This window comes from Mastomys coucha, unplaced genomic scaffold (genome assembly GCF_008632895.1).
Source record: "Mastomys coucha isolate ucsf_1 unplaced genomic scaffold, UCSF_Mcou_1 pScaffold20, whole genome shotgun sequence".
Taxonomy (NCBI): domain Eukaryota; kingdom Metazoa; phylum Chordata; class Mammalia; order Rodentia; family Muridae; genus Mastomys; species Mastomys coucha.
In genome coordinates, this window is record NW_022196903.1 from 11,471,749 (window position 1) to 11,492,655 (window position 20,907).

The following is a 20,907-nucleotide window of genomic DNA, read 5'->3' on the forward strand; positions in this document are numbered from 1 at the left end:
AGTATTATTTTAAATTACCAAAAAGTTCAATTTATTTCTCTAATATAATATTTTTTTATGAATTGCATTTTGTTGAATTTATTTACATTTTTCTTTCTAAATCTTCTGAGCTATATCTGCCTTCCCTCCGCCTTCCTTCTTTTTTCCTTCTTTCCTTCTGGAATATTCCTCTTCTAACTTTTCTCCTTTTTTTCTTCCTCTCCCTCTTCCATAAGACCCCTCTTTCTTTAGTTTTATCACCATGGGTTAGATCTCAAGTCTGTTATTTTGTATTTATATTTTCAAATCTATATTTTAATTACTGTAAAATAATAGCATCTCTGCTTCACTAGATGAACTTTTCTTCTTTGTTTGTCTGTTTGTTTTTCTTTCTCCAGCCCAACCTGAGCGTCTGCCTCAACTGCAGACATCAGCACCGGAACCCAACAAGGAGGAAGCAGGCAAGATAAAGAATGGCGGCCACACAAGTATGAGCAATGGGAATGGAATTCACCACGGAGCCAAACATGTGTCTGTGGACAATCACAAAATGTCAGCTCCTGTTTCTCAGAAAATGCACAGAAAACTTCAGTCCAGCTTGTCTGTCAGCAATGACGTCAGTAAGAAGAGTAAAGTAAATGCTGTCTTTTCCCAAAAGTCCGCTTCCTCACCTGAAGGTAAGTGTGACGTAGACGTGCACCTTAAAAAAAAAAAGCCCTATATAAAATTAGCCAGTCATAGTAAGTCAATCCAGAAAACACCAGGAACATTCTTGCCTTTCCATCAGACAAACAGAAATCTTGGTAAAATCCACTTAACTTTCTCCAACAACAATCCAGGATAAAAAAAGGGAGATTGGGCAGCCAGCACTCTGCTTTTAGATTGCCGTCCTAGAGTGACTACTCATTACTTTAAATATAGCAGAATATAACAGGTGCCTTTTTTTTTTAAGTGCCACAGTTAAAAATATAAATATTCCATTGGGGGCGTATCAGAGTGCCTCTATTCTTTCCCTCCTTGGTGCAACATGTTACTCTGTGCAGTAGAGATAAGATTACATACTTGCATTTTTTTTTGTCTTGCAAATTCATTCATAATATGCAAAGCTGAAATAGGAAAAAGATCATGTAATTTCCCTGGTCTTGCCAGAGAATGGACCAGGTGATGGGTATCTACTTTGTGAGCCATCTTCCAGCTCTTTTGCTGCCAGCACATAGCATGCACCCACTCCAGCCCTGTCCAACCCATTTCCTCTGCTCTCAGAGACTCTTGCCAATGCTCTGTGACCTCAAGAGAGCTAGTTATTATTTGCTCTTCAATGGTACCTCATCTGCTCTTAACCAACTTGAAGTCAGGCTAAATACTATGAACCCAGAGCAATTTTTCTTTATTATAAAACAAACCCAATATGATGAAACCTGCAGACTCTCTTTGTATGGTTCATTGTGTCATACTAAAAGAAAGAAAGAAAAAACTTAATCTGTGTAATTAAGGTTGTAAATTACTCCCAGCCTGTGTATAGCCTTCTGTTCTTCCTCCTTTCCCTATTTGCAATTCCTAATCTAAAATCCTGAATCTTCCAAATATATTTGGTACTAGTAAAATTATGTATTATGTATATATGTATATAGACACATATATTTCACTATCTACGCATATTTCCTTTACCTTTCTATTTTAATTTCTCTGAAATCTTAAAGAAGCGGCTCTGGAATGCCTCTGTAAAGTTAGCTATGCCTACTCACAGTGATAAATGGAGCTGTAAATAGGGAATTTTGTTGAGAGTTCCCAATAATGAGTAGGAGAAAGGATATTACACTTTGGCTACCGATGTCTTAAACTCAACTGAGGTAAAGTGTTAGGTTGATCAAATGATATGATAATAAATGGTCTGCATAGTTCCAGGTCAGTGACCCTACTTTCCAAACTAATTAGATTGAAAAGGACATGATTGACATTTGAAAATGAGTTTGACATGTAAGCTGCATGGTCATCTCTGAAGTATAGGTAGGCTGTTAACTAAACTGGCTCTCCAAGGAGTTGAGAAGGCAATGCAATTTTCTTTGGAGGATCTTTACTTTGAGGTGATTGGGCGAAATAATTGAATGCAATTGAAATCTACTTGTTTTATACATATATATTTATTTATTATGCTCTTAAGCCCTTGTTTACCAGTTGGCATTTACTTGTTTTAATATTAAAAAGTGGTAACATAGGCAATATCAGCCAAACTGGAAGTAGCCTATGGAGCTTTTCAGTAGTTTTTGCTTTCTAATTGTGCTTGAATTTATTTGAAATGCAAGAATGCAGCTTTGGAGGAAACATGGAAGAGAAAAGGCAATGTGTATGAATGAAACATACAGCTCTCTCCCATGGTTTTCTCCTCATTTCTTTATTTTGTCATCTTCTTCTCTGCCTTCCAAATTCTACTTAGGATTGATCCCAAATATTTGGGGCAGTCTATATGCTATGAACTACAAACTAGTTCATACTATTCAGTCTATATGCTGTTCTTACAAAATAGCATTTAAGATCAACTTGAGAGCATGAGGAGAATGAAACACCAAGACAAGTACACATCACAGAGACCCATCCATGTCTTCTCTCAGCTTCTAGAATTTAGGTAGCTGTGTATTTTGTGATCTGTTTTTTGAATCTAGATTAACATTTCATTGTCCTATTTCCTATGTTCTCATCATTAGAGGGCTTCATGACTTTAACTCTCACTTAAAGTTGTGCCCTTAAACTTTGCCTCACGTTTACAGTCATGCACCTCCTCCTTTGACCTCAGAGAAGGTGAATAAGGCAAATAGCATATAGGTCAAGCGGTGGAAAGAAAGTGTCTAGTTTTGAAGCTCAGTTTGACCTTGAACCTGTTGACTGTTGTATCTCCTCTGAACCCCTCTGTGCCTGTTTCCCCATTTATATTTTGATAATTGTATGCAATTCACAGACCAATAGTCTGGCTGGCAAGAATAGGAATCCCCATGCATGAAGTAGATAGACTGTGTCTGGTAAGTAGGAGGTATGCTCTACCTAGATCAGATAACACAGATGTAAGAGTCTGATGGACTGCCTCCTGTTTGCGGTCAGTTCTGCCTCAGCACTCCACACACTCAGCCATGTTAAAGTCCAGGCCTCACTTTGTACAAATAATGCCCTATCCCTAAAATGTTTTCTTTACTGGGTCAGTGCAAGCCCTTCATCTTTGTATTGAGTCATTGTGTATTAGCAATATATTAATTCTTTCATTTGAGCCAGAAAGATATCTCCTAAGTTGTCAATATTATTTATATGCAATGTAAAAAATAAATCACAACCAAAAGAGCATAATATCAAAGTGTGTGTGGAGAGCTGGTTTTGAAGTTTTCAGATAATATTATATTGTACTTTATTGTTAGATTGCTGAATGTAGAACAAACATACATGATGAAGGCTTAAGTAAATATGAGACAGAAACAAAATATTGCACACCTATAATATACAAACAGCTTCACCATTCTGGCGTCGGTGGTACCCACAAAGCTAGTTTTAGACAATCCAGGGCTACATCATAGTAAAGCCTTGTCTACCAAAATCAAAAAAAAAAAAAGGATAAAAAAGAAAAGAAAATATCCCTCAAATAAAGAAATAGAGGCAGCTTTAAAAAAAAAAGTCTATTGATTAAAATTTTCCATTAAAATTGCTTGAAAAAACAAATCCCATGCATGTTTATTCACACAAGCAACCAAACCAATTCAACATCCATTGTTGCATATACTATAGTTGTATGTACTATAGGCCTTCTTCCGTCAGGGACAATTCCAGCAGAACCAATCCATTCCTGCTGCGTCCTTCTGCAATTGTCTCAATTTTCTCCACATTTCACAAAGAGGACTGTCCTGCATCTGAAGTAGCTTGGCTGTAAATAAGTGCGCAAAGACTTAAAGACAAAGCTGCCTTTTAAAATGATGTCATCAAGACAATGGAAAGGTGGCCTAGCAGTTAAGAGCATGAGCTGCTGTTCCACATGACTCGTGTTCCATTCATAGCCCAGAATTGTGTGGGCTCACCATTGCCTATAAGTCCAGTTCCTGAGAATCCAATGCCCAGTTCTGGCCTCTGAGGATACCAGGCATAATTCAAGACCAACTGGCTCTGCATAGTGACATATGACCTCAAAGAATCGAGCTAACTAACCAACTAAATAGCCTGAACTAAAGGCAGTTACCCAGCATTCCAACATCACTTCAGTGTGAATAGCAACCCACCTGCGGTAGATGCACAGAGTTTCATTTCCGTCAACATGTATCTACTTAAATCCTTTCCTTTTGAGATTTTAGGAGCAGCTATCACACCTGTGCTCTGTATTGGTTTTCCTCCTCTAAGAGATTGAATTCTCAAGACTGGCGGATGGCGCTGACTCTGTTGGGTGTTCCCTGGTGCCTGCCATCTTCTAGTTTCCCAAGTATTCCTGAGTGGCGTGTTGATTTATTTCAAACTATGGGGTCTCAGTCCCCTTGAAACTAACATCACACGCATATTCTTCTCAAATGTTCATTTTTGCAGCAGAGAGAGAAAAGTACTTATGTGGGAAGACAGCACATTTTACTTAAAAGGTTATTAAATTAGTAGATTTCTTCCTGTTTTGTATAATTAAATATTTTCATACATTCTTAAATTTTCTGATTGCATCACCCAGGTGGAGAGTTTTAAGACTAAATGTGTAAGATTCTTGACCTTTGAAATAATTATAGTGTAATTTAGTATCATCTAATATTCAAATTGCCAAGGGTTTTCATTAGTCTTGAAGACACTTTTTTTTCATAGAGATGGTAAATGCTAATACGTTTTACATGTGCCAGTTATAGCCATATATATATATACATATATATATAATCATTTTTTGTAAAAATTAGGTTCCAACAAAAATATTGTTAAAGAATTTCTACTCTCTTTAGGGATGTTTGGCAATTTATTTGCGCTCCACACTTGATACTCAAGAGTCAGTATCTGTAAGAGGTACACATTGGGTTTCAGCATCTCACTGAACATCAGTGCTTGGAAAGACAGTGAAAAGCACTAGCTCTAGAGCAATAGCTAGAGATAAATCAAGTGTAATCATCTGGAAGTGGTGTAGACTGATGTGTAGAACATACAGTTTGGAACCCGTTTGCCTGAGTTTGCTTATCAGCTCTACCCTTGACGATTATTCATCTGAGGGTGAGCTAGCAGTCTGTTTGTATTGCAGTATCTTATCTGGAATAAGAAGGTCTTATACATACCTGTGTCCTAGGATTATTATAAGTACTCAGTGAGGTTGAGCAGCTTTGAGGTCATCATTACTGAGGTGTATGGGGTTTATGGCAGGAAGGTATGCTTCTTGGAAAGGGGGCTAGGTGGGGACTTAAAAGATAAGGTAGAATGAATTGAGTTACATGGTTGAAGGGAAGACTGTTCTAGTTTTTTTTTCTATTGCCATGATCAAATACTCTGATAAAAGCAACTTAAGGGGGAAAGGGTTTATTTTAGCTCACAATTTAAAATTAGAGTCCATCATAGCAAGGAAGTCAAGGCAGCTGGAACTTTAAAAAGTCAAGCCACATCAATAGTCAAGGCCAAAGAGGCATGAGTGCATGCTTGCTTAACACGCAGCTCGCTTTCTCTACCACTATACTATTTAGAACGCAAACCCAGGGAATGTTGTTGCCCACATGGACTCAGTTTTCCCACATCTACTAATGTAATCAAGACTATCCTCCGCCTACTGGCCCTTCTGATCTAAACATTTCCTTATGAAGACTCTCTTGTGAGGTCATTTAATACTGTGTCAAGCTAACAGTTTAAAATAGCCATTAAATTGGAGGAGGCATTTAAAAGGTACAAGAAGCTTTATGAATTAGTATTGTATTCAGATCACATGGATAATTTGATCTTGTGGATAAGCTGACATAGGAGAGATGATACCGAGTGACTAGGAAGAGGTCTTCCACTGACAGCCAGGATGTCGTTTCTGAAGATGAATCCCCATTCTATGACTTGCTGACGGACACCATTGTGTCAGCTACATTAATTCCTATTGTCTTTTCATTCCATTGTTCAGAAGTACCTTGGTTGTTCTTGTATATGCTTACTTACTTGGCACCCACACTGCAGTATGTGCAGCGTCTTTACTCTGACTCAATGCCTTCCTGCTCTTTCATGATGAACTATGACTGTAATATGGATAATAATCAGAATACATGTTGTCAGTACAGTGTTCCAGTTGGGAGTTTCCAGAGACAAACTTTTTGATTACCTGGGGAAAATATGTGATGTCATTCCTCAAAGTACTTAATTTGCCTGGGTAATATTTTGATTGCTTGTCTTCTGTTTTCTCATGCACAGTGTTTTCCAGTGCATGGCAGAATAACACTCAGCATGAGTGGTTTAGAATTGTGCTTTCCAGTGCAATAGTTGCCAATACTCTAAAGAATAGGAGCACACTGCACATTCAGTGTACTAAATAGAATGACAAGTACTGTGTGTGTGTGTGTGTGTGTGTGTGTTGTAAAGTAAGTCATTATGTTTTATTTACTTGAAATAAAAAAGTTTAAAAATTTTGACAATTATCAGTAATGTTACAACAAATAAATATCTAAATAAATTTATTTGGAATTTAGGAAAAATAGAAAAGATTTTACAAAGTTTTGAAACATGAAAGCACACACACACCAACATAGAGATATTGAAGACATGCCTCAATTCTCAGAGTCCACCCATTAGCCCTTTGTTAAAATAGTCAACATCTTTGTAGGGTATCTGGAATGGTGTTAAAAGCTGTCAGCTCAGTATGAACTCTACCACTGGAATTTCTGGCTTTTGGTTTTGTAGTCAATTTATGTCAGGCAACTGATCTAACCATTTAAATTAGCTCAGCATCCACTCAGGAGATGGGTGGGGAGGAAATCAAACAATAGGGATACAGATAGATTGGCCAGGAAGCTTTAGGGTGTGGGGTGCCTGAGAGAAGAGGCTATTCAGAGCCAACTGAAATGGAATGAACTGAGTAGACCTATGACCCTATTTGCATACATGCTTTTTAGCATATCTTTTATACAGTTGTTTAAAACTCTAGGTGTGCGTGTGTGTGTGTGTGTGTGTTTGTGTGTGTGTGTGTGTGTCTTTACTTTGTGCTTTCTTCTGTTTTAAGACCAATTTGTACTCTATAGGAAACGTGGGCAAGAACATAGGAAGGTCTATTCTGAAACACAAGCTGTGCCATGTGTGGATAGTAGAAGCCCTGGAGTTTTATTGCATGGGTTTTAGATAGGTGGACAGGACTTGGTCTTGGTCTGGGGGCTACCTCTGAGTAGAACAGGAACAGAAGTCACATGCTCATTCTAAGAAGGTCTGCCATTACTTTCCTAGTTCTAGTAATTGGGAAAATGACTAGAAATTGCAAAATGAAGAGAAATAGTCGAATGCAATTGGCAGCTGTTTATGGCTCGTCTTATAGGGGATCAGTCTGAAATAATTCAAGTGGGAAGTTTCAAAATACATCTGGAAACACATTCATGAGGTTTGAGAAAAAGTTTAGGACTTTGGATGCCTACTAATATTTATTCTTACTAGAGGATATGTGAAACTGTGAGTGAATGAATGGTCTGTTCTTAAATAGAGTTTTCCAAGTGAAGGTCAGGTGGTCGGGATCAGATCCCTGGAGGCTGGCCAATATGGTGTCATAGGTGTATAAGTGCTAGAATCTTAGAAGACAAACATAGAGCGATGTCAGACTTTTTCCAGATACAAAATCAGATGGTAAACATGTCTGAATGATGCCACACTGACAAGGTAGCCAGGAATTCAGAGTCAGAGAGAAGCAGAAGACCATTTCGTTGGGAGGAACTAAAAAAAAGGTGAGAATACAAACTCTGAAGCCTGTTGTCAATAGTACAGAGAACAAAGGGTCTAAGGACATGAAGGTGACCATATCTAGTTGTACCAAGTTTTGTTTGCAGGTAAAATAAGATTATCCCCCAAATAATAGATTTAGTAACTAGGAAAACACAAAGTAGAACTCTTGTAACACACACATACACATACACATACATACACACACACACACACACACACACACACACACACACACACACACAAAGTAAAAACAAAAACAAAAGAAAAATACCCAAAACTAAACAACAAACAAAAAGATCTGAGCTGAAGTGCATATGGAGGGAACTGATTTTCTTGAGTTTATATAGTTTTTGTTGTTGTTTTTCTGAGATGGGAAAGATTTGAGTATGTTTGCATTTGGATGAAAAAGATCCATGAGAGAGAAAAGGTTGAAGATATGAGAAATTAGTTATCATGGCTTTTGTACAAACCAGCATGTAGTTTCCTTAGAGTTTAGATCTTGAGTTCTATACGCTAGACTAAATGAATATACAAACAGTATGAAAGCAAGAGCATTGAGCAGCCAGAGAAGCCTTTGATGAGGCATTGACCTCAGGGGCTCTGCTCTGTATGTGATATCTGCTTGATTAATCCTACAAGTCCTCTGAGTAACTTTTATGAAATGACATGATATGAAGCTTGGCTGATTAAAAAGCTCCTCTTCTCAAGTCCACACTCCTGTTTTCAAATACCACCACCATTTGAACAGAAGGCATTCCAAGAGTCTTGTGATTATGAGTCTCACATTCCTCACCTCTGTGTCTTGGTCCATAGATCCATGGGACTTGATTGTTTCTTGTAACCAACATTCACGAGGCCCTGAGTTCAATTTAGTCACAGTTTTACAAAAAATAATAGTAATAAAACAAGGTACAAAGTGGTAAACAAAAGTTATGGCATTAGAACATGTATATCAGAGGGATGAGTCAGGGAGCCGCTGAAGTTTAGACGAATAGAACTCAATATGGTGACTTTAATATATGTTTAAAGATGTTGTATGATACTATTCCTGGGGAGGTATGAACAATTGTTACTCATCCCAGATAGGGAGTCAATAACAAACCAAAGCCCAACTTAGTGAACATGTGTGAGGGGTTACTTTTAGGAGTAGAAATTCCTTAAAAGCAGCTGTACTACGGGAGCCCATCCCAGCATGACAGGCAACAGATCACAGTAGAGGTCTTGAGCATACTCTACCACACACAAACGGCTGAAGAGTTTCTCTCAAGACAGTCCTTTCCAGGCAGCTCACTTTGAGTTCTGCCTCCTCTACTTAGCTTAGATGCTGTCTGCTTCTTCAGGCAGCTCAGCTTGCCTGAGATTGTTTCTCAGCAGTCCCTATAGCTTACATACACTTGGGAAGGAGGGTCCTAGTGAATCTAGTCAGTTTCAAAGTCTTCCCGAATCTATTGAGTTGTTTATACCTTGAGTTTTAGGATCTTCCTTGAAGTGTGGGTATTTTAATCTTGAAGAAAAGTGTTACACAGGAAAGCAAAAGTGTGATTTAATATGGTCTACTCTTCATAAATTAACATCATAGCATAGATTTGAAAAGGGTGAGATTTAAACTATAATTGTGAATTGTAACTAATTGTGACTATGTCTTACATAGTTACTGATCATGTTTGGTTTAATGGATTAATTTGAGAATCAGATAAAAGTTGTTTCTTTTTTTTCTAAGACTTAAGGAAAGGAGAAAAGATCTTGTTAGTTCTTGTGGCATTCTTGAGGTAAATAAAAATGTTAGATACATGTAGATATCTTATTTAAAAATCAAGATTTTCTAAGAACTGAACTGATGGTAGGATTTCATGAACTACTGTGGCCAGTTTTAATTTTGAAACAGGAAGTCTGGAGCAGGTATTGGAGCATGTGCTGACATGATCTAGATTTACTTCTTTTAAATATCACCTTGTCTTATCTGATGAGTACAGGTTACTAGTACAAAAAGCCAAAGAAGGCTTTTTATAAAAGTTCTTGCCATGATTTAAAGGGTAAGTGATGAGTTAGCCCCTCTATGGCATTTCTGGAGGCCATGAGATATAGTTGCATGTAGATACACACTGACTGTAGAATACACTTTGGCCAAGAAAATACTGTTTCAACAGGAACAATAAAAAGATTAAAGGATGACTCCTATTGTTTTGGTCAGGGGAAGAATGACATTGCCACTAACTAAATGTGATTCTAGAGATAGAAGACAGTTTGTTTTTGGTGTTGTTGGATTTGAGTTCCCATAATTTATATGACTGGTGGTTTGCAATGTATGGTGGTTTAAGAAGATGGAGTTCAGAAGAAAGGCCTGCAGTTTGAGATATTTTCTATGGAACATGAGAGTGTAGTGTATATAATGCCTGAATCATCATGCTCTAAGATGATGGGACCAGGGAACAGACTATAAGTGTGGGGTTTATTATGATTCATTTTGTCCAAGGAGCCAGCATCCTTTGGACACTTTCCATATAAGTCTAAAATGAATTCTGCCAAGAAGGAAAAGGACAGAAATATCTCAAGAACACAGCCTTGAGCGGCTACTTCACTATGTAGAAGACAGCATATGAAGAAGGACTGGGGAGAAAAGTACAGTTGAGTAGACATTTATCAACAAATAATAGAGAGCCAGTTTGGCAGCCAAATGAAGAAAGTGTTTTAAAATGGAATAAGTATTTACATGTCACATGTAACAGAAAGTCCAATAGGAGGAATGATACTTATTCATGGAGGGCATCAGTGGTGCTTTGTTGTCAGTTGCTCTTCTTGTTGCTAGGCCAACAGACCTGACAAAAGCAATCAAGCACTGGTTTCTTTTGGCTCACAGTTTAAGGGTACATTCTGTGATGGTGCATGATGATGAAGCTGTGTGAGTGTGTCTGGGGGATTCATAACATTTCACTGTGCTGTAAGCATGTGTACAAGTGTGTGTGTGTGTGTGTGTGTGTGTGTGTGTGTGTATACACTGTCAGAGTTTAGATCATTACAAAAAGAATGGTTATGTTTTGAGAGCAGAGAAGTTATGGTGGGACAGAAATGTGTGGTGGGTGGGCATATTACATCTTCAGTCAGCAATATAAAAGATAAATGCTGGTGCTCAGCTAATTTTCCCCTTATGTTCACCTCAGGATACCACTCCATTAGTCGACTGTCCACATTGACTATGAGTCTTCTCTGCTCATATAAACTTTTCTGGAAACATCTTCATAGGCATAATCAGAAGTGTGTTTTTTCAATCATTCTAAAATCCACTCAAATTGACAGTGAAGATTAATCACGTCACAGTGATACTCATATTTTTGGTTTCTTTTTGGGGAAGTGTGCATGCCTTGTGGATTCTAGACAGAAAAATAAAAGGCTGGAGATTAGTTAATTCTTCCCAAGGATATTTTTTAAAGAAACATAGTAAAAGAACTAGAGGCTAGAGATGAAAGTTTTAGGAATAGAATGTATTGATTGACAAAGTCATTTAATAAAGGGAGACATTGATGATGCGTAATGTTGAGACTGGGAGAGGGGAGGAGGATCATAACACACTGTTTTGCTCTCTCTCTCTCTCTGTGTGTGTGTGTGTGTGTGTGTGTGTGTGTGTGTGTGGTGTGTTAGTGTTAATATCTATCAGTGTTAATACCTATCAGATTTTAAATCATTACAAAAGTTGTTCTGTTTTGAGAACATTATTATAGTCCCTACATTATTCTATACCTTAAACATATGAGACATTTCTCTTCTCTTAACTGGAAATCTTTCAAATGGCCTGTAGATTATTCCATACTAAACATGTAGTTTGGAGACCATCTACCTAAGAAAATATATTATGATTTGGCACTAAGTCAAATGTGCTAAATGATTCTGATTCTGAATATTGTAGAAGGAGTTCTGAAAGTTGTTTTATAGTTGTATCAATGGCACTGGATACAAGGACCTTTAGGAGGAAGGCTTTTAGAGGAGATACAGGATGTGCCAGATGTATCTTCTGACCAAAACTGTTGGTGACTCATGAATGTTCTACTATTTGTAAAACATAGTCAGAGCAAAAGAGCATCAAAGTATTGTTCATAGACTACTTCATGATGTACTTGTGTGTGTGTGTGTGTGTGTGTGTGTGTGTGTGTGTGTATACAGTATTAAGATGTGTATACTAGAAAACTATATGGAAGTGTCACCCATGCACCTTTAGTGAAGGGATCTTAAACCTTGCTGGATGTAGTGATAATGGTGGTGAGAAGATCATTACTCAGATGGGTACAGCAGCTTCCCCAACCTCTAAAGTTTACATGAATTGAATATTTTCCTCAGTTATAAATTCTTTAATAAACATCTGTAGCATTTGTAGTGTCTGTGATCTTACCACTAGAATTTTCATTTTGTATTACAGTTGTAAAAAATCATGAATGTTGTTTATCTTAATTAATGACTCTGGAATTACAGTAGCTGGTTGATTGCTGCTAGATCTTCCTAGTGTATTTACAAAACAACACTCATTTTTTTCCACCTTCACTTTTAATAGTCTAATTAATTTAACATCATTGATTAACTCTAAAATTCTGTGTATTTCAATTCACAGATTTAAAACTGTTTTCCTATGGCACATTAAAAACAAAGAGCAAACAGGAAAGAATATGGACATACATGCTTTTACCTCCTTACTGTCCTAAGTATCCTTTGTAATGAAAATTATTTGACTTAGCACATCCACATATTGTAAATTTGTATAAACTGTGTATATGGGCAGGGGAAAAAAGACTTTTCAATAGCTTTTGAGGGGACTCCCAGTAAATTGAAGTGATACTAATGGATACATGCAGATGATCCCCTTAAAAACACTACAGTAAGTAGAGCATTTCTAAGTGTTACCTTTATGTTTATATTTTCAAGCCATACTTGTATTAACATATACTTAGCAATGCCAGGTCATAGCAGAAAGGGAGAAATTGAGTATGTTACATTTATATGATGTTTTGAGTTTTTATTATTTAAATCTCTACAGATAAGTACAAGAGAAAATAGAAAACTTCATGTCAACAACCTGGCAATATATTCATTTCTGAGCTGTTACACAAATCTTCACATGTGATCGCAACTGGTGTGTAGTTGAGTGTGACTTTAAGCCCTTACGGAGCATGGGAGAGTTGGTATTGGGATTCCTTGCACTCAATGCATTGGAGCGAAATTGAGAAGCTGGTCAGAAGAGGGGTGGGAGGCCATTGGAGGAGTGAGGTAGGATCATTAGAAAACAATCTGCTCATTTTGAAGGGAAATGAAAGCACACAAGTAAATACTATTGTGCTTAGAAGACTGAAAAATCAAGAGTTTGGGGGAACATGTAGGTAATTGAAAGAAAAGAATAAAATGGATTAATACACAGTTTTCCGGAGACATATTAAGCCTGCCTGAATTTCTTCTGTGGCTTCTCTGGGGAGATCAGCCTGAAGGATGTGGACCTCCTGGGAAATAATATCCCAACAGCATAGCATCATTTGAACTTGACACAAGAAGTTGAAGTTTATTTTTTTTCCTAATAATTATGCTCAGTGAGTGAGGCAGAAATTGCATTTTGGAATAACAATAGAGTGGTTATTCTAAAATGAACATTTCAATACAGATATTGAAATAGTGGTAGCTAACTCCCGAGGCCAGGGATTTGTAGACTGTTGGGAGACTTTCCAGTGAAACTGCAAGTCAGCTTTACCATAGGCCACTCAGAGGGCTGCCTTTGAGTCAGTGGGTATTAACCAAAGGTCAGACTCTGAAGGGGGAGTGCCAACTTATTTTTTAATCAAGTGAGTCTCCTTTTATGTTTCTTATAAAAGGAAAAAAAAAACTCTTAGAAATCTATCTGAAGCTGGGTGGTGGTGGCGCACGCCTTTAATCCCAGCACTTGGGAGGCAGAGACAGGCAGATTTCTGAGTTCGAGGCCAGCCTGGTCTACAGAGTGAGTTCCAGGACAGCCAGGGCTATACAGAGAAACCCTGTCTTGAAAAAACAAAACAAAAAGAAAGAAAGAAAGAATGAAAGAAAGAAAGAAAGAGAAAGAAATCTATCTGAGGATAGAAGGAATAAATAACTCAATGATTAAGACCACTTCCTGCTCTTGCAGAGGACAGAGGCTCAAATCCCAGTGCATATAGGAGCAGGCAACCATCGGCAACTCCAGCTCAGGAGTAGCTGACACCTTCTTCCACTTTCCAGGGGCATCCTCACACATGTGCACATATATTAGTACAAATACACATACAAGCATGTAAATTAAAATAAAAACTGCACCCTAAAATGAGAAATCTGGAGCTCTTGGCTCTTCAACCCAATTATCTATAAAGATAAAAATCTACCTGCTATCTGCCTAGTATCTATTGTCATCATTATCTATATATCTAATATCCTTCATCATCCATCCATATGTCTGTTACTTGTCTGTCTGTCTATCATCATCTTGTCGTCTATCATCTACCTATCATCCACTTATGTATCTACCTACCTACCTAAAACTGTTCCCTCTGCTTTCATTTCCTGGTTCACAGTGGCCATCTTAGGGAGATTCCAATCTTCCTTGTGACCCTGACATTATCTGTTGTACCTGCTTTCTAAACCAGAGATCCATATTGTACTTTCAACTTCTATCTATTCCAGGGAGTCCCACTGCTGAAGGAATCTCAATGGACTTAAAATTGTTCTCATTACACATATGTGGTCTTGGGTCTAAGCGGGATTCTTAGAGTCTCAGCAGAGCATCTGTGCCCCAGACTCATCTGACACATTTTCGAGTTCTGTGGAATTTAGTGTTCCTAACATAACAACAAGCTAAGAAGACAAGCAGACCTGTCTGCTCCCGTTTTTACACAGTAGCTCTCTCATTCTGTCATTCTACAAAGACAGAAAAGGCCACCAGCTTTTCCTCAAGGTCTTTCTATCCTGTACTCCCTTCAGGCTCACCTGAACCTCAGCCTCAGCGGGTTCCCTCTACTTCAAAGCAGGAGATGGCCTGTCTTCCTCTGGTAGCCCACTTCTTGTCAGTGAATGCTTTCCATACACTCCAGGAGAAGTCACTTCAATTCTGTCTGAACTCTTCCAGTGTATAGTGACCAGAAATGAGTTCCTACTTAGAAATATGTGTATACGTGTGCATGGGAGTGTGTGCTCATGGGAGTGTGTGTGTTCTGTGTGTATGCATGTGAACATGTGTGTGCATATGATCGTGTATGTTGTGTGTTATGTGTGTATGCATGGATGTGAATTGTGAGTGCATGCATGTGAGCATGTGTGTTTTGTGTACATGCATATGAACATGTGTTTTGTGCATTTTGTGTGTGCATGCATGTGAGTGTGTGTGCATGCATATGTGTATCTATGATCTTTTCTCACTTGCTCATTCTTTTACATTTCTCATTCTTGTTCCATAGGCAGATAGATTTCTACATTCCTGGCTTCTGGTTAGTCCGTTTTCAGTTATCCCTGATGTCTCAGCTATTCACCTACATTCCCATCGTATCCCTGGAATTTCCCAGAGTACCTGATATACCTCTTCAAACATTTTTTCCTCTTTCTTTTCCTTTCATGGTACCTCCCTCCCACTGTTTTTTGTTTTTATTAATTGCTCTTGTGTGAGTTTTCCTGGGGATACTTATACAAATTTCTGCTCACTCCAGATAGAGCAAATAACTTAAAATTGTTCTCATTACACACATGTGGTCTTGGGTCTAAGCGGGATTCTTAGAGTCTCAGCAGAGCATCTGTGCCCCAGACTCATCTGACACATTTTCGAGTTCTGTGGAATTTAGTGTTCTTAACATAACAACAAGCTAAGAAGACAAGCAGACCTGTCATAACTGCTCTATGACAGATCAAATAACTAATTGCATTCAAGTTACCTTGGTGAACAGTGAGTTTCACTGGGGTTGCTTGGAGGACCCTTACTGAGGATTATGGCCAATTTATAGGTGGTGACAAGTAGGAAGAACTCCCCTCCCAAATATTAACTGTTTATGGCCCCATGAGAGCCACTTCATACCCCTCCTCTCCATAAGGGAATGTTAGAGGGCCCTATCTTGTGAGGGTTTTATGTGGATAATTGCAGCTGTTCAGATTTCAAGACATGAGTAACCACGCCAGAGTTAAAGGACAGCAATCCATAGTGACTCCCCTTCTCTGATAGCTCAGCTCTTTCTCTGTTCCTCTCTTGTCACCCGGCATATTTTCCCTGGGAAACTGCACAATGTCATTCACTATGAAAGCTGCAGTACCTTCGACTCCTTACAGGCCTGTCTATTCCCCAGGCTTCAGTCCAGCATCTGCTCCTTTTGAATACCCCTCATTTGAGTATCTTCAGGATTAACATGTTTCATATCGATGACATGTCATACTGAAAATCAATTTTATAGCAAATCTAGATTTCTTCATTGGTAAATGGCTCCAGAGGCCAGGAAGTGACATCCAACTCTTCTCTTTTCATTTCTTCCTCAACCAGTGTCATGTCAACTTATATCACTCTAATGCCTCATATCTCTTTAAAGTCACCTGTTTGACCCCACTGATCCTGTGATTGTGACTGCGTGTCCGCTGTGACTCCTTGCTTCTGACATGGAAAATTGAAGGATTTCTTCTTGATTAATCCAGCTCCAGCAAAATTGAATCATCATATTATTTAAAGAAAAAAAAACCTACAGCACATCCTTGCTATATTCCTTTGCTGGGTGGGACATTTCCCTCTTTTTGTCTCAATTATAGCATGTCCTCCTTTAAGTCATAGTTCATGGATCCATCTGACTTTCCCCATCAACCCTGTGTTCCCTGCTCTCGTCCTTCACAGCTCCTTCCTGCAAATCTGAATCGACAGGGATTCTTCTCTTCACTTCACTTTTAAGGATAACGTAACAGCTATCATATACAATTCTGTGTTTAATGAAGACGTATTTGTAAACTATCACTAGCAGTGGCTGGGAAGTAGAAAGCAAGGTGGTGTGCATGCGGTGTAGCAGCCAGCTCTACCAGCACCCCCTAGCACGAGGGATCTTGCTGAACCATGACAGTTGTCATACTCTATTGCCACTGTGCTCTTCTTAACACCATGTTCTTGGGATTTGTCTCTGTACTTAGAGCAGAGTCTGTCTCTGAAGCCAATGCTCTGTAAGTTTCATTGAATTTGACCATCAAAAATGTCCGTGGGTTCCTCTGCTGACAAAAAAGTACTAAGAATATTTTGTTATTCAGGTTACTTTTCACATTTCCTACTATCTTGCCAGGTTCGAAAGTCTTCTCTGTCTAATACTACCTGTCTTGTGTGCCTTGTGGTCAGAGAATGTAGTGTTTATGTTGACGATTGCCCAACATTTTGACAAGTCTACATCCTCTGCCTGAAGACTCTGGTACTTTATGGCTCATGCATATTATGGCTATCCAATCTTCAGACTTATCCAAATTTTGGTCTGCTTTTATTCAGCATTAGTTAGTTTTCCATTGTACTTCATTTGAGTAAGGATCGAGACAGAGAATAGCTGGTAAGAGTCTGGGGACATTGATCAGTGCTTGCTGAACAAAACATGAGTCTTGAGTTTGGTCCACTAGTACCCATGTAAAACCTGAGTCTGGTGATGTAGCAGAGGCACATTAGAGGTGGAGACAAGCAGCTCACCAGTGCTGTCTGACCAACCAGACCAGCTCCAGCACTCTGAGCTCCAAGTTCAGTGAGATGTTCTGTATTGAGGGGATGAAGGAGAGAGTGACATAACAAGACACTTGATGTCCCCTTCTGGCTTCAGTATGTATTCATGGGTACCCACAGCCACTCATTTGTGTATACACACACACACACAAACACACACACACACAAATACATGCATATACAGACACACACAGGCACATATGCACACACAGACACACACAGGCACACATGCACACACTGACACACACACAGACATACACAGGTCTACATGCGCCCACGTGCACATGTGCATACACACACACACACAGACACACACACACTGACACATATACTCACTCACTCACCCCTCACCAAACCATACACACACACACACACACACACACACACACACACACACACACACACAAGTATGTACTCACGTAAGTAAACATGTATATCAAAGGTTTAGAACACTTGCTGCACTTTCAGAGTACCTGCATTTAATTCTCAGCACCCACACCAGGTAAATCTACTCATCCTCCTGTAAATCTAGCTCTGGGATACCTGGCACTATGAATTTATGGAGTACCTGTACTCTGTGGCATAGTCTCTCTGTCTCTCTCTCTTTTTTAAAAAAGATTTATTTATTGTATGTATGTGAGTACACTGTCACTATCTTCAGACACACCAGAAGAAGGCACTGGATCCCATTCTATTACAGTTGGTTGTGAGCCACCATGTGGTTGCTGGGAATTGAACTCAGGACCTCTGGAAGAGCAGTCAGTGTTCTTAACTGCTGAGCCATCTCTCCAACCCCTTCTGTTTCTCTGTCTCTCTGTCTCTCTGTCTCTCTCTCTCTCTGTATGTGTGTGTGTGTATCTTTTTCATAAACAAAAATAAACCCTTTTTTAAAAGAGAAATGAATATTGCAGTAAATATAAAAATGGCTCTAAAAGGTCAATAGAAGGCTCAAAGCTAGATTTAAAAAAAAAAGAACAAAAAACTATTCTTCTGGATAACAGGTTTCATGACGATGGGGTCTTAGTGCTTAAAAAATAAACTCGGCAGTTATTACCCCTCTGCTGTATGCCTACCAACACAGACAAAAATGACTTGCTTAAGATTTCTTAATCCATTATTGAGAGAGCCAGGCTGAAAAAGCCAGTCTAAGCTTCCTAGCATCCCAGCCCTCCTAAATAACAGGACATTTCCCACCTGTGACTCTTGGGGAGGACAGAAGGATGATTTCTCTCTGCAGTCCTTTTGTCTGTGTGCCCCTAAGTATAGTTTTCCCTGTTGTGCTTGTTCAAACAAACACAAACAGCCTTCACCTCCTGGAAACTTACAGCCTTGCCTTTTGTAGTGTGAATGGCAGTGGTAAGTAATGAGCTGTGACTGAGAGAAGGCTCAGCTGGGGGGTGGCAGGGATGAAGTGCGGAGGGGACCTGTGAAGCAGCTCATGGAGAGGGTTTTTATTTTTATCTCCTCTTCCACAATTTAAAGTAGTCGACACGCCTACAAAACGTCTTGTTTAGCAGGCCAGAAACCACGGCTGTCACATTTAGGACACTCACCAACACGTCCTTACGTTGTTTTGGCTTCAAGAATTGTTGGGGGACTAAATTCAAGTGGCGATATGTATACCTTATAATTTTAGTGTCATGCTGTCTTGCTCATCTGAGCCTTGTGATGGTGCCTTTGAAAAACATCACATTACATGAATAGATGAGACAGGCTGAGAAAGGGCGATGTGGAAAGACTAACAACCATCCTTGATTCACAAATTAATTCCATAAATAATAGGATTTACCTCCTGTGCACAGCTTTGAATTGTGCTTTGGTGTCTTGTCCCAGGGTAGCTGCTCACTCTGCCTGTCTCTTCATCTTGCCTGGTGTGTGTGTTAGACTGCTGTGACTCTTTGCTTGAGAGCCTGTCCCTTCTGTCAAGGCTAAGGGAACACATCCTGGGCCCTCCCTAGCCCAGACATCTCCCACCCATAGGACGTAGTGCCTCCTGCTGGACAAGCTGTCCTGCCTCTGCAGGAGAGGACTTTGCTGAGGAGACAGCTTTGTTTGGGGCTTTTATGTAATTTGGATGGCAGAGGCACCCTTTGTATTCCTGCTAAGCCCTGGCAAGTCAAGTGTCCTGAGAGCTGTGCGTGATCCCGGTCCTATGAAATTCTTAGCCTGAGTGACTCAAGCCTTCTCTTGCCATGTTTGCATACCTCACACTGCCATGGGGAGTTTGAATATAGACAACCTAGCCAACTCCATGGGTGTCTGTAATAGAGTACTTTCACTGACTGGGCAGTGTATTAATTTACTTATCATCACCATCATTTCATAGAGCGTAGTGGGCACATCATTGTGAGCCTTTTGCCATTTAAAGAAACCGAGTTCTTTTGAAATATGCTTTGCACAATTCTTAAACCAAAGACATAAGTAACAAGAGACGAGCCAAAATTTTAGCTGTGAAATAAATGCAGCTTGGAAAATAAAATTGGGGAAAATGTTAAATTAAGCATCTGGAAAGAAGTTTTCCATCAGTTTTATTCAAATACTTATTTTCATTAAAACAAGAGGACATATACACATTTGTTTTGTCCTGACCATAAAAGGCATTATTCCGACTTATGCAGAGTGCTGGCTATTGCTCTTTCAAACAAAACAATGTCTTCTTAATAAATGCTATATTTATTTACTTATCGGGTGGTGGTGGTGGTGGTGGTGGTGTGTGTGTGTGTATGTGTGTGTGTGTGTGTGTGTGTGTGTGTGTGTGTGTGTGTGCAATTGTGAAGTGCAAAACTTACAAGAGTCAGTTCTCTCTTAACACATGGGTCCTGGGAATCGAACTTGGGTCAACTACCTTGGTGGCAAGTACCTTTACCTCCTGAGCTTTATAAAAAGTCTTCAAAATGCTTTTTGTGACTAAATAAAGTGTTATAGGTTTTATTATTCAAAACTATACTCAACCTTACATTGCATGTATTACCAGTGGTCAACTTAAAAATAGCACTGAATACATTCAAGAAAAACATGTAATATTCCCTTCTTTTCTCCCAGCTCGCTTTTTTTCCTGAAGAAAACAGAGAATCATTGCAATATGGAAAACTAGACTATCATCTTTAAAGCTTCTGCTGTAGCCAGACACAGATTACCTTTTTTTTGGCTGGGTTTCTGTTTCAGTCTTCTGCAGTGTCTGTCTCTTAGAATTACTTACTTTTGCTGCTTTCTCCTCTTTTTGTGTCTGAGCAGTTTTTTCCCAAGCCTTCATGGATTCGAGGAGAATAGCTACTATCACTATACTACAGAGTCTGGCTGGACATGGGAGGAGAGTTAAGAGTCCTCCTGGAACCATATTGTGACACCACCACCACCACCACCAT

General features: G+C 39.1%; 1 protein-coding gene across 2 annotated transcripts in view; it reads left to right on the forward strand.

Moving 5' to 3' along the window:
- The window catches only part of Mdfic (MyoD family inhibitor domain containing), a 148,845-nt gene that overhangs the window by 48,187 nt on the left and 79,751 nt on the right, over positions 1-20,907 (forward strand). For both annotated transcript variants that reach the window (XR_004121883.1, XM_031381209.1), the window contains exon 4: positions 378-656. Coding sequence is in view for 1 of the 2 variants with exons in the window: in XM_031381209.1 (XP_031237069.1) it covers positions 378-656 (279 nt within the window). In the remaining variant the exon portion in view is untranslated. The remainder of the gene's footprint in view (positions 1-377; positions 657-20,907) is intronic.